Genomic DNA, 12937 nt, shown 5'->3' on the forward strand with positions numbered 1-12937 from the left:
AGCACGCTGTTAAGATTGGAGAATTATGATAAACGAGATATAGTGCCTACAACTGGCGATTTCTGGAGATGGTGCAACCTCTGATGGTGACACTGTCCATGTCCAGGGTACGAGCTTGGAATGACTGGAATTGAGGAAGATGCCCTTGGTGATAACATTTTAATAAGTTCACTGGATTTCCATAGCACCCAGCACAGTCTCTGCTAAATTCTCTTAAATTATCTGTTGAACATACGTGGCGAAATGCAGCCCTTTCAGGCAAGTCCCACCCGTATTTCTTCAACTGCTTCTTGCTTCGGCTACCCTGTCACAACCAGAGGAATACTTCTCCGCCAGGACTCCCAGGATGCTCTCATTCCCTTAACCTCGGTGGCAGCTGGAGCCCAAGCGCGTTCGCTCCGCGGTCCATCCACGTCTGGATTCTCTGGTCCCTGAAGAAGAGAATTCGCCTCAGAAATGGACCGTGCAAGGAGGAGCCTGCTGCGAGGCACACTAGTGCAAGGCCACGCACCGAAGTGCGGAAGCTTGGCGACAGCGCTTCGTCGGTCCCTCAGGTCGTCCAGTGGTCCAGACTCCAAAGAGTGTGTCGGAGCCTGGGTGTGAGGCGACCGCCGCTTCGCCTCAGAGAAAGACGAGCCGCCCTACCGGCTGCAGCAGGAAACCACGCCTCTCGCGGGTTCCCGGGCTCCCGCGCGCCTTTGCGCGCCCGCAGCCCCTGTGGCGGGAAGCCAGGCCCCGCCCCCTGCTCCGGGGAGGGGCGTGGCCGCTGCAGACCCCGCCCATACCGCTCGCACCGCCCCACGGCAACCGGCACAACACAACAAAATGGCGGCCGCGCCGCTGGGCGCCTAAAGGGAACGACCGGCGCGTCTCCGCCCGGTTTGGTCCCGCGGGCCCACTCGGCCCGGCTCCTCCGCGGTGAGTGCCAGGCCTGGTCGAGGCCGTTCTCTGGCATCTGGACCGAGTGGTGGGGGCCGGCGGCGAAGACAGGAAGGCCTGGACAGAGTGTGGGATGGATTCGGGGCGGGGGCGTGTGCCTGGGGATTGGGATTGGATGGGAAGGAGGGGAGGGCCCGGAACGGGCGTGGGGAGGATGATGGAGGGAGGTTTGGATGAGAAGCGAGGTCAGGGGTGAGGGTGGTGCGGGGGCGGTTGGGGTAGAGGAGGAGAGTGTGGGTAGGTGTGGACGCGGGGGTGCGGCGCCGAGAAGGGTGGGCGTCTCGCCACCGAGAGGAGGAGGGAGGGGCTGAGGTGAGCCAGATGTCTGTGGGGAATGAGAGGGATACGGGATGATTTGGGTATCCGGACGGGCGTCATAGGATGGCGCAGAATGCAGTACACAGAGAAAAATGTTAGGATTTTGGGAAGAAATGTTAAAAGGAGGGGAAAAGCAAATACTTTGTTGTATAACGGTTAAGGGACAGGTGCATTTTGAAGTCAAAACTTGGTTTCAAGTCTTTATTCTACCACCTTGTGTTACTTACCGGCTCTGTGACTTTGGGCACGTTCCTTAATCTTCCTGAGCAAATGTTTACTCATTTGTGAAAATAGTTACTAATTACTGTTGAGTGTACGTTCTGTGCCAGATTCAGTTCTAAGTCCTTTAGTCCTTTGCATGTATTAACTGATTTAGAATTTAAAATAACTTGGATGGGATTTTCATATTCTTAGAGCCTAGCACAGTTCTTGGCACATAAAAGTTGCTAAATAAAATTGAATGAGTAAACAAAATAATGGAAAGGGATGGGAAGCTTGGGTTTTCGGATACCTGAGTAGAATGGAGAGAGATGTGAGAGGAGAATTTAGGATGTTAATAGGATGGAGAAGGACACAGATGTTGGGTTGTTAGAAGGGAGAGGCAAGTAGATAGGCAATTGGGCTCAGATAAGAGGGTTGGGTGGAGGTTTGAGTATTTTGTTTGAAGAGGGGAATAAACAGAAGTCAGAGTATTGGAATGGATTAGGATGTCAGAATATTTGCTCATTGAGCAGTTTGGGAAATCAAGATGGATTTTAGAAGTGTTGAGGCAGGGTTCTGGAAAGAACTGTAGAGAAATGGAGGAGACTAATAACTGTGTGAGGGAATTGGAACAGAATCTGTGGGAAGGATGGGAGGCAGAGGTTGGGAGGCAGAGGTTGACAAGCACAGGATGGGAGAATTGCCTTTAGAGAGGAATGGGAATCAGGGTATTTGAAAGAACTTAGAGAGTAAGAGTATTTAAATGGGTCTGAGGGTATTGTGTGAAGTAGAATTACATGGAAAGTACTGAGATGCGATTAAAGGGCTGTGGGATGCAGTGGAGAGGGATATGGAGGTCAAGAAATGGGGACGGACATTTGCATATTGGAGTGGCTGGAAGAGAAATGGAAAGTTTGGGGATTATTGAGATTTGTCTCATTTGGAAAAGATCAGAGAAGAAGATGGAAAATTAGGAATGTTAGGGAAGGCTAGATAGACATGGAGTTGTGGTCTCTACTAAGCTATGATGGAGGGGATTGTTAGATCGGGGCAAGTATCTTGAGTCTGAGAAAGACAGGATGCCTGGTTATATGATCGTTATCACATCATTCCAGTGGCTTTCTCTTGCTCTGCAGAAGGCCCACCTTCTGGGCCTTCAAAATGTATCTCCAGCTTTGGACTTGTTTTGTTTGTTTTGTTTTCTCTTTATCCTGTCCATTCACACACTCTAGCCCTACCTCTCAGCTCTGTCTTCTCTTTTCTATTGCTTGGTCTTTGTTTATATGATTGCAAACTACAGCCTAGGTCAAATAACATCCCCATCTCTCCCTTAAAATTGTGGTTCAAGATTTTACTACCACCAGGTGATGGTCTCTGAAATAATGCCAGCCTTTCTCCAGCACGGTAAATCCCTAAGCCCATTTCACTGAGTTAGCTCTTCTATGAGATCGTATTTCCCAGCTTTACAAGAGCTATGGTAACCCTGGAAGGGGATCTGGAAATGCATTGTGACTTTGGAACCACCACTTAATCTTTCCTGTTATATTCATTAAAGGAAGGAGTTGATTTAGATTTCTGGAATCCATTCTAATATTTTTTTAACTCTATAAGTAAGAGTTTTTCTAATCAGGAGAGGTAAAGGACCTCATGATAGTCTAGTGAGGCCCAAAGAGTCTTGGTCATTAGGATGTTCTGAGAGGAATTCAGGATGGCTCAGTATTTTAAGAATTTAGAAATAAGATTAAGATGCGGGTTGAAAATAATTGCATTGCATAAAAGTACAGGATGTGCATTTTTTAAACCAAGAAACTAAAAAATATATAAAGCATATCTCTGTAGCATGTAGCACACTGTCATTCTAATTTTGTTATTTTCTGCCATGTTGTGGGGTAGAGAAAGACATAGACATAAAGAAGTGATAACTGGGCCCTGTACCTCCCTCTTTTGTTTATTTAATCTCTTGCCTTTTTGAAAACTATATTTAATTTAGGAATGAATAAAATCTTACTATTAAAGCACATACCTCTTAGCGCTTTCAAACTCGTGTGTATTATTATTTAGAAAGAACACCAGTGCAGATTAGCACAGAATCAATGCTATTACTTAAAGACTTTTTGCCTTGGCAGGATGGTGACACAAAAATTGCTTACCACACTTGTGAAATTAGGACCCAAAGCCTTGTGGCTATGGCATAAATTGTTATGTGAATTGAGGGGAAGCTTTTCTGATCCATGTGGGTGATTTGACATGAAAAAACGAAAGAGAAAGTAAAGACATAAGTTTGTGGAACATGTTGTACTGTATAACTGTGGAATAATAATCACCTAAAAACAAATGTAGCAGGTTTGGTTTCCTTCAAATTAGTCATCTTAAGAAGCTAGATTGTGAGGTCATGATGATATTGTTGTATTAAATTTTGTTTTTCCTTCAGGAATTGTTTTTATAGTATATGTCATCTATTAGTCAAGGTCATTTAGTGGCATTTGTTTATGGTCTGTTTTGTGTAAGGTACCCATGGTAGGCCCTAGAGAGTGAGTTGAACATGGTCTGGTCTCCAGAAAACTCAGTCAGCGATGTGACATGATAATGAAGTCATGAGCTTTGGAATCAGATCAGGATTCAAGTCTTAGCTTAACCAGTTAGTTATGAGACTGAACAAAGTTTTAAACTTCTTAATCTTTAAAATCGGAGATAATAACACATATTTCATACAGTTGTATTTAATCCTCTAATGTGATGATATATGTAAGAGCTTATCACAGTGTTTGACACATGATAAGGTTAAGAATCAAACTGGGAAAATAAAAACAAAGTGTGCTGAAGTGATGGCCCTAGTTTTCTTGTGAGACTTTTAAATTAATTCTGAAAGCAGGACCCAAAGAGGAATTCCAGAAACGTTTTGGCAAGATCAGCATTCCTAGAATAACTATATCGTCATCTGCTAAGTGTTGGTTGATTGATTCGCTGTATTAATGGCAGCTCTCCTTTACATTGCATCTCCTTTATATTGCATGTGTTCCAACCATTTAAAAAATAAATTTCTTTATAATACCAGCCTATATAAATAATACCCATATACATACCTGTGAAGGGGTATTTATTATATATGAAGATATTCACACTTCAAACCATTATATTTCTATCTAATACCAATTGTATGGCATTAATATTTGAGCTACCCAAAATCTTTGGATTCAAAACTACTTTTCTAAAAAATAATTTGTGTTATGTCTTCACATTTTAAGTAGTAAGAGCAGGAGGCATTATGGATATTCAGCACAAATAGGATCATTGTTAATGCAGCCTTGCTCAAGACCTATACATCTTATAAGTTTTTTTGGTCTAAAAGTTTGTCAGATTTATAATATTTATAATGTTTTTAGACTAAATGTACTTGTAGTAGCAATTGTATATCATGAAAATCTTTTTTGCATAAACGTAACCTTGTAAATTAGGACTCTTCATATTAACGACCAATATTGCTCATGATGATATCCATTTGTTGAAGTACTGAATAGCATTTTATTGGTTCCATGTTTTCTATGAATAAAATATTCAATGAATATTAATTATCTACTATCTTCTAGGCTCTGTTATAGGCCTGGAATACGTCAGTGAACAATATCTCTACTTTCATAGAACTAACATTCTACTATTTAATTATGTAACTCGACTTACAAATTCATTTGAGATGAGAAAGGATTCTCATCGTTATTCCAGCCAGCACTGTGTCTGACCAAATTGTTTACCATTCTGGACCTTAATTTTCTTATATAAAAAGTAAAGGAAGTTGGCTAAGTTCCTTTTCATTAAAAAATGCTTTAGTTCCTTCTGGAAGACCTAAACTTCAATGAAATTGATTTTTTTGGCAAGCAATAGTAGGCATGGGAGTTTGAAGTGATCAGATGTTTTTCAAATAGCATGAAACAAACATGAATGATATAGAAAGCATAATGTTTAACAAAAGAAAGCAAATATAAAAGATAGTCTATGATTTCATTTCCTTAAAGTAAAAATAGTTTAAAAATTTGGTGTTGGAAGTCAGGATATTGATTACCCATGTGTGGGGATTAATGACTTAAAAGAGGATACAAGAGGGCTTCTGGAGTTCTGGTATTATTCTGTTTCTTGATCTGGATAGTGGTTACACAGCTTGTATTCACTGTATAAAAATTCATGGAGCTGCACACTTATGATTTGTGCACTTATCTATATGTATAATATACTGCAACAGAAACATAGACACGCATTCATGTACAGAGAGAATATGCACACTGTTGAAAGTAAGATTTCCACACAGATTGAATTCTAGTTGTAAAATGTGAGGTACATTCATAACCTACCATTGAGGTGTTGGGACTTCAGAGATGAATAAGGCATTATCCCTCAACTTGTGGATGTTACATGCTGAGCGAGCATAAATATATATAGTAGGACAAGTTCTCTGATAGAGGTATATTCAGTGTGATAATGAGCAGGAACTATTAATTCTACCTGAAGGAAGTGGATTTCTGGAAAGCCTTTGCAAATACAGTGACATTTCAGTTGGTAGAGAGGAAGAAGAGGATACCATTTTAAGGAGATGGAAATTCATGAGCAGAAACTCATGCTGTGTCCAGATAATAATAAAAAGATGACCGGAGTGCAGGATGCGTGATGAGGAGGAGTAAGAGGTTAGCTAGAAAGTTGGGCAGATTGTGGTGAGTCCTATCTATGATGCTGAAATGTTTATTTAGACTTACAGGCAGTGAGAACCATCAAAATTCTTTGTTTTTATGATGTTAAGTGAGTCAAAGGTGGAGATTGGCTTGATGGTGAGGTAAAGGAAGATTGGAAGCTGGTTAAGAAAGTATCATAATAGTCTAAGCGAGATGATAAAGTTGGATCTAGGCCAGTGGCTATAAAGATAGAAATGAATTTAGAAATATTTCAGAACTAGAATCAATGTCTTGATGGGTGAGGGAGAGGGATGGGTAGAAAGTAACTTCATTTATTCATTCATTATTCAACAAGTAATTTGTTGAGTTCTTGCTAGGTGTCAGGCACTATGCTAGACTAGGGAGACAGTAAACAAAACAAGCTCTCATGGAGCTTACAGTCCAGTGGAGAGACAGATGTTAAGCAAATAATAAATAAATATAGCAAACTATGACTCTCTGAGGAAAAAATAGATTGATTAAGAATATATAACTGAGTACTTTATTTAGTCTCCCTATGGAGGAGGCTTTCCTGAGAAAGCAACAATTTAGCTGATCTCTGAAGAAAGACTAAGGATGAATATGATGAGACTGGGGACACCAAATAGCCAGAACAATCTTAAAAAGGAACAAAGCTAAAGGACTCACTTCCTGATTTCAAAACTTACTACAAAGCTACGGTAAACAAAACAGCATTGTTCTGACAGAAAGACAGACATAGAGCAGGATAGAATAGAAAGCCCAGAAATAAAAACCGTCCCGTATGTGGTTAAATGATTTTTGACAAGAGTGACAAGACCATTCAGTGGGGAAAGGGCAGTCTTTTTAAAAAATGGTGCTGGGAAAACTGGATATCCATATGCAAAAGAATGAAGTTTGACGTTTAATACCATATACAAAAATTAACTCAAAATGCATCAAAGACCTAAATGTAAGACCTCATATTATGAATCTCTTAGAAGAAACCACAGAGCAAAAGTCTCATGACATTGGATTTGGCAATAATTTCTTGGATATGACACCAAAAGCACAGGCAACAAAAGAAAAAATAGATAAATTCAACTTCTTAAGAAAATTTAAATGAGCATCAAAAGACAATATCACAGAATAAAAAGTCAATTCACAGAATAGGAGAAAATTTTTGCAAATCATATATCTGATAAAGGATTAATATCCAGATTGTATATAAAGAGAATTCCTAAAACTGAACCAACAACAAAAATCAAACAACCCTATTTTGGGCTAAAGACTTGGGTAGACATTTCTTCAAAGAAGATGTACAAATGGTCAATAAGCACGTGAAAAGATGCTCAACATCACTAAACACTAGGGAAATGCAAATCAAAAGTACAGTGAGATACCACCTCATACCCACTGGGATGGCTACAGTTAAAAACAAAAAATAACAAATGTTGGCAAGAATTTGGTGAAATTGGAACCCTCATACACTGTTGGTGGGAATATAAAATGTACACCTGCTGTAGAAAACAGTGTGGCAGTTCCTCAAAAAAACTGAAAATTGAATTGCCATATCATCCAGCAATTCCACTTCTGAGTCTTTACCCTAAAGAATTGAAGGCAAGGTCTTAAAGAGATATTTGTACACCTATGGCCAAGCAGTATTATTCACAATAGGTAAAACATGGAAGCAACCCAAGTGTTCATTGATGGATGAAACAAAATGTTGTATATGCGTACAATGGAATATTATTGTCTTAAGAAGGAAGTAAATTCTGACATTTGCTGTAACACAGATGAACCCTGGAGACATGCTAAGTGAAATAGGCCAGTCATGGAAAAACAAATATTGTATGATTCCACTTATATGAAATATGTGGAGTAGTCAAAATCATAAAAATGGAAAATAGAGTGGTGGTTGCCAAGAGCTGGGGCGGGAGAAATGGGGAGGAATTGTTTAATAGGTATAGAATTTCAGTTTTACAAGATGAGAAGATAGATGATGGTGATGCTTGCACAACATTATGACTTTATTTAATGCCACTGAACTGTGTGCTTAAAAATGGTTAAGATGGTAAAATTTTAAAGGTAAAAGGTTAAAAAAGAAAAGAAAAAGACTGAGGACAAGCATTTGTGGCAGGAGAAATTATGTGTAGGGGTCCATGTAGCTGGAGCCCACAGAGTTGAGGGAAGCAGTAACAGATGTGAAGCTAGAGAGACAGAGCCATATCACAGGGGACTGACCTCATAGGCCATGGTAAATGTTTCATTTATTACAGAGTGATTAAGTTTTTAAATAGATCACTCTGGCTATCTGACTGCAATGTAGTGATGGAGGAGGAAGGCAAGAGAGCTTGTAGACAGATCAGTGAGAAGCTGTTATAGCAACTTGAGGGCATGGATTAGAGTGGACGAGAGTGGAGATGGGAAGAAGTAGACTAATTTGAGAGATATTTATGAGGTAGAATTGACAAAACTTGGTGAGTGGTTAAGTAGGGGAAGAAGGGAGAAGGAAGCATCCAGAATGACTCCCAGGTTTCCAGCTTATTCCCATGAGCATTGCTTACTAGTTAGGGAACACTGAAGGAGGAACAGGATGGGAGGAAAATGAGGGAGGAATGAAAATAATAAATTCAGCTTGGACATGTTGATTCAGGATGCCAATGGATATCAAGTAGGCAGCTGGGAATAGGTGTCCGGAATTCAGAGAAAGGTTTGATTGAAGATATAAGTATCAGTATACAGTGGCACTGGGAACTATGGATGTGCATTAGATTGTCTAAAATAAGATTAGAGAGAGACCAGAAGAGACTTGAGGAACTTTGACATTTAAAGATTGAGTAGGAGAGCCGTAGCCAGCAAAGGAGGCCAAGGAAGTAGCCAGGGAGACAACAGGACACCAGGAGAGTGTGGTGTCCCAGAAACCAAAGGCAGAAACTGTTATAGGAAGGAGAGAGTGCTTATCAGTATGAAGTACTGCTGAGTGCCACATATTTCCAGCTTCCTGCATTCTAGGACCCCTTGTGGGTAGAAGAGGCATTGTGACTAGCTCAGTCCAATAAATTGAGAACCAAAATGACGGGTAAGACTTATGGCTGGAGTATGTGCCAGTATAAGACCCTTTGGAGGTCTCTTTTCCCTCTGGCAGGGTAATCAGCAGTGTTTAAAATAGTGTCTACTCCCATCCACTTGCAGTATTGTGGGTTCTAGCATCTGTATGTAGCCTCTGACTTTATAACTTTGTAGTCTTGAAAATTCTAGAAATAGATTAATATAAGAGTTTTGATAGCTCTAAAAATTAATCTGGTTAAATATACTGAAAACTCTTACAGGTTTTGATGGATACCTGGCTTTATTCTTGCAATGAAGAAAGGACCTCAGCAAAAAATTTCCAAAGCCAAGATGCCACCATCATCTCACTCTTCTAGTCCATCATCTCTTATGTCCAATATGAGATCTAGGTCACTTTCACCTTTAAGTGGATCCGAGACTGTGCCTTTTCATTCTGGAAAACAGTGGTGTGAGAAAGTCGAGATTATAGGTGAAAACACCATGCTGTTGGACTACCAAGGCCATAAAGGTATTGCCTTTTAATCTAAGAATTTCACCACATATTCTTTAGTAGAGATGGAAAATATTGAACTTTTCTGGTCCACATGTAGTGCATATGCTACTATGGACTTGACCTTTTGTTTTTATTGACAGAAATTGTGTAAGGACAGTGGAGGATGGTGGCTTCTGGGTGAGGGTGAAGATGTCTAAAAGGGTTAGGAGGGAGTTTCCAAAAAGAGGAATCTTCATTTCTTGTGGTGGGGGAGTGCCTTAAAGCTCATGTGCCAAATTACCATCATCCTTGGTTAGCGGGAGGGCATATCTGTTCACTTCAGAACGGAGCACCTTAATTCAGTATAAAAATGTTATCCACCCTTGGGTTATTCCAGTCTGCTTATTGGAAAACTACTTATGTGTGGATAGACCGATTTTCACATAAGGGACATATATATGCTTTAGCAAGTTTTTAATTTTTTTTCTTAAAAGCATTGTGTTAGTCTGTGAATCTGTTTTCAAAAACAAATTCTCTTTTAAATGAATCAATTTCATGTGGTTAATTGTGAAAGAAAACTTTTTGTGATTTCTTTGGTAAGTCATGAAATCACAGTCATTAAAATCTGTAGACATGAGTATTAATCAGTGTTTATTAATAAACAGTATCAGCATTGAGTTTAAACTATATCCTTTGTGTCAGCTGGTACATTGTTATTTCTAATTTGATCAATATTTTTAGAATATTAGTCATTTTCTTTCCTAGAATGGCCCAAATTTTTAAAAATTATTTTTTTGAACCAAAATAAATGTAATATCAACTTATTATAAGTAATTATAGGGAAAGTTTGGCCTGCAGCCTGTATCTGAACCCAGGATTAATTTTTTTTTTTTTTGATTCATAAAGAAAGAACCAGGAAGTATTTTTCTTTTTATGGCTGCTTTTGTAAAATGGAACTTGGCTTTAACAAGCTTTGATGGCAATATCCAGGAAAGTCTTGGGACAGGATGTGTGATCCATTAAGTTAGTACTTTATCTCTATAAGATATGTTGTGATCCTCTGTATTTAAAAAAGCAACAAATTTGAGTTTCCCACCATAAAAAAAATAAGAAAAGATAATTTGTAGGAATTCCAGTGTTTTTGAGCTTTGGATTGGAATTTTATAAAACAAACAACTAAATAGTGCCAGTTTATTTTAAAAAGTAACTAACATTAAAATATTGCTGAAAACTTCAGTGCTGCATGTGATTAGAAGTGTTAAGTTTTGGAATTATCTGCCTGGGTTCAAGTCCTGGATTTGCACATTGCAAGCTACAAGATCTTGAGCAAATTATTGTAATTTTTTAATAAAAGGGAATAATAATTTCTACCCCAAAGATTTGTTATACAAATTAAATTTTTAAAAGGTAAAGCACTTAGCACAAAGCTTGGTACACAATATTTATAGAGTATAACTGTTGTCATTATTATGAAATGCTACATTAAGTAAAATATTATTATTAAAACATTGCAATTAGAACTATCCAGCTGTCTTCACATTTGCATAGCTTAACTTTTTTTTATTATGTAACATCAAAACAATTTGTTTTCGAAATATTCATGTCTTCCTCTACTGATAATGATTTGTTTGTGTCATTTCAGAAGCTGATTCACATGTAGGAGTTCGATATATTACAGAGGCCCTGGTTAAAAAACTTACTAAACAAGACAATTTGGCCTTGGTAAAATCTCTGAACCTTTCACTTTCTAAAGATGGTGGCAAGAAATTTAGGGTAAGTTAACAACATTTCTGAATATAGGCATTGTTTTTACTTTTTATGTGCTTTAAAAATTTTTAAAGAATTATGTTAGATTTACAGTACTATTTCATCGTAATATCACCTAATTTGTAGCAGATTGTTTCCAGTGAAAGTTCTACATCAGAAGTATGGCATCTTCAAATTCATAAGCTCCTATTATTCTGTACATTTTGATTCTCTTTTGAGAAGGGGTCAGCAAACTACAGCCTGCAGGCCAAATTGAGCCTACTGTCTATTTTTGTTGATAAAGTTTTATTAGAGCACAATTATATTTGTTTACATATTGTCTGTGCTGGTTTTTGTACTATAATAACAGAGGTAAGTGGTTGTCACAGAGACTATGTGGCTCACAAAGCCAAAAATACTTGCATCTGGTCTTTTACAGAAAAAGTCTGTTGATCCCTGTTCTAGAGTGTTTACCGCTTTATTCATAAACTATACAACAGGAGCACATTGTAATAGCCAAGTTAATTTTTTAATTGGAAAAAATATAAACTTAGATACCTACTATGTTAGTCACAAAAATTAATTCCAGAAGATTGAAGATCTTAATGAAAACAAAAAACAAAAATCAACCGACAAAAGCTCTATAAATGTATCAGGAAAGAATATAGGAGAATATATTTTTAAATATTAGAGTTGGAAAGGCCTTCTAAGCAAACACCAACCCTAATACCACAAAGCAAAATGTTGACAGATTTAGCTTACATAAAGATTAAAAAGTTGTATTTAATGAACGATATCTTTTAAAAAGTTAAAAAAAAAACAAGCTGACAGGTAGTGTTTGCAACACATGTAAGAATATCCACATAATATAAAGAGTTCCTGCAGTTCAATAGAAAGAGACAACCAAATGGAATATGTGCAAAGGATATGAGCAGTCCTTTTTCAAAAGTATTATAAATGTCTAATATTAACATGAAAATCTGTTCCACTTCATTAATATCAAAAAAGATGTGAAATAGAACAATAGTTTGATACCATTTCCCATCTGTGTGTCTAATGGACAAGAATTTAAAAGATGATTTCAGTGTTCACAAAAGTGTAAGCAATGAGTGTTCTCATATGGTCTTAGAGAATGTATAGATTGGTATAGCATTTTAGGAAAACAGCTTGGTAATATTTATCAAAATTTCAAATGTGCTTATTTGATCCAGCAATTGACTTTATACTTACTGAGTTTACATTCACCAACGCAGCAGCTCTACACTTTGTTGGCTATTCTACTAATATTTGCATACATACCCAAAAATGTCTTTATAGTCATGTTTTAAAGCCTTATTTAAAATAGAAATATGGAACTAAGCAAATGTCTGTCAATAGGGGAGTGCTTTAAAAAATTATGGTGCAATATATCATTAAGTAATACCAAGTTTCTTAAAAAAAAAAAGCTCTTTGTATTAATGTGGGAAAATGTTCCAGTATATTTAATGAAAAAAGCAAATTGTAAAATATTTTGTATAGTAAGCTCTCAAAATAT

The 12937-nt window shown here is 37.9% G+C and overlaps 1 protein-coding gene across 4 annotated transcripts in view; it reads left to right on the plus strand.

Annotated features, from left to right (window-relative positions):
* Positions 1 to 786: 786 nt before the first annotated feature.
* The window catches only part of CNTRL (centriolin), a 76429-nt gene continuing 64278 nt past the window's right edge, over positions 787 to 12937 (plus strand). For all 4 annotated transcript variants that reach the window (XM_032478329.1, XM_032478332.1, XM_032478330.1 and 1 more), the window contains exons 1-3: positions 787 to 918; positions 9446 to 9693; positions 11300 to 11430. In XM_032478329.1, the coding sequence (XP_032334220.1) occupies positions 9477 to 9693; positions 11300 to 11430 (348 nt within the window). In that variant the 5' untranslated portion in view covers positions 787 to 918; positions 9446 to 9476. The remainder of the gene's footprint in view (positions 919 to 9445; positions 9694 to 11299; positions 11431 to 12937) is intronic.

This window comes from Camelus ferus, chromosome 4 (genome assembly GCF_009834535.1).
Source record: "Camelus ferus isolate YT-003-E chromosome 4, BCGSAC_Cfer_1.0, whole genome shotgun sequence".
In the NCBI taxonomy this organism is placed as follows: domain Eukaryota; kingdom Metazoa; phylum Chordata; class Mammalia; order Artiodactyla; family Camelidae; genus Camelus; species Camelus ferus.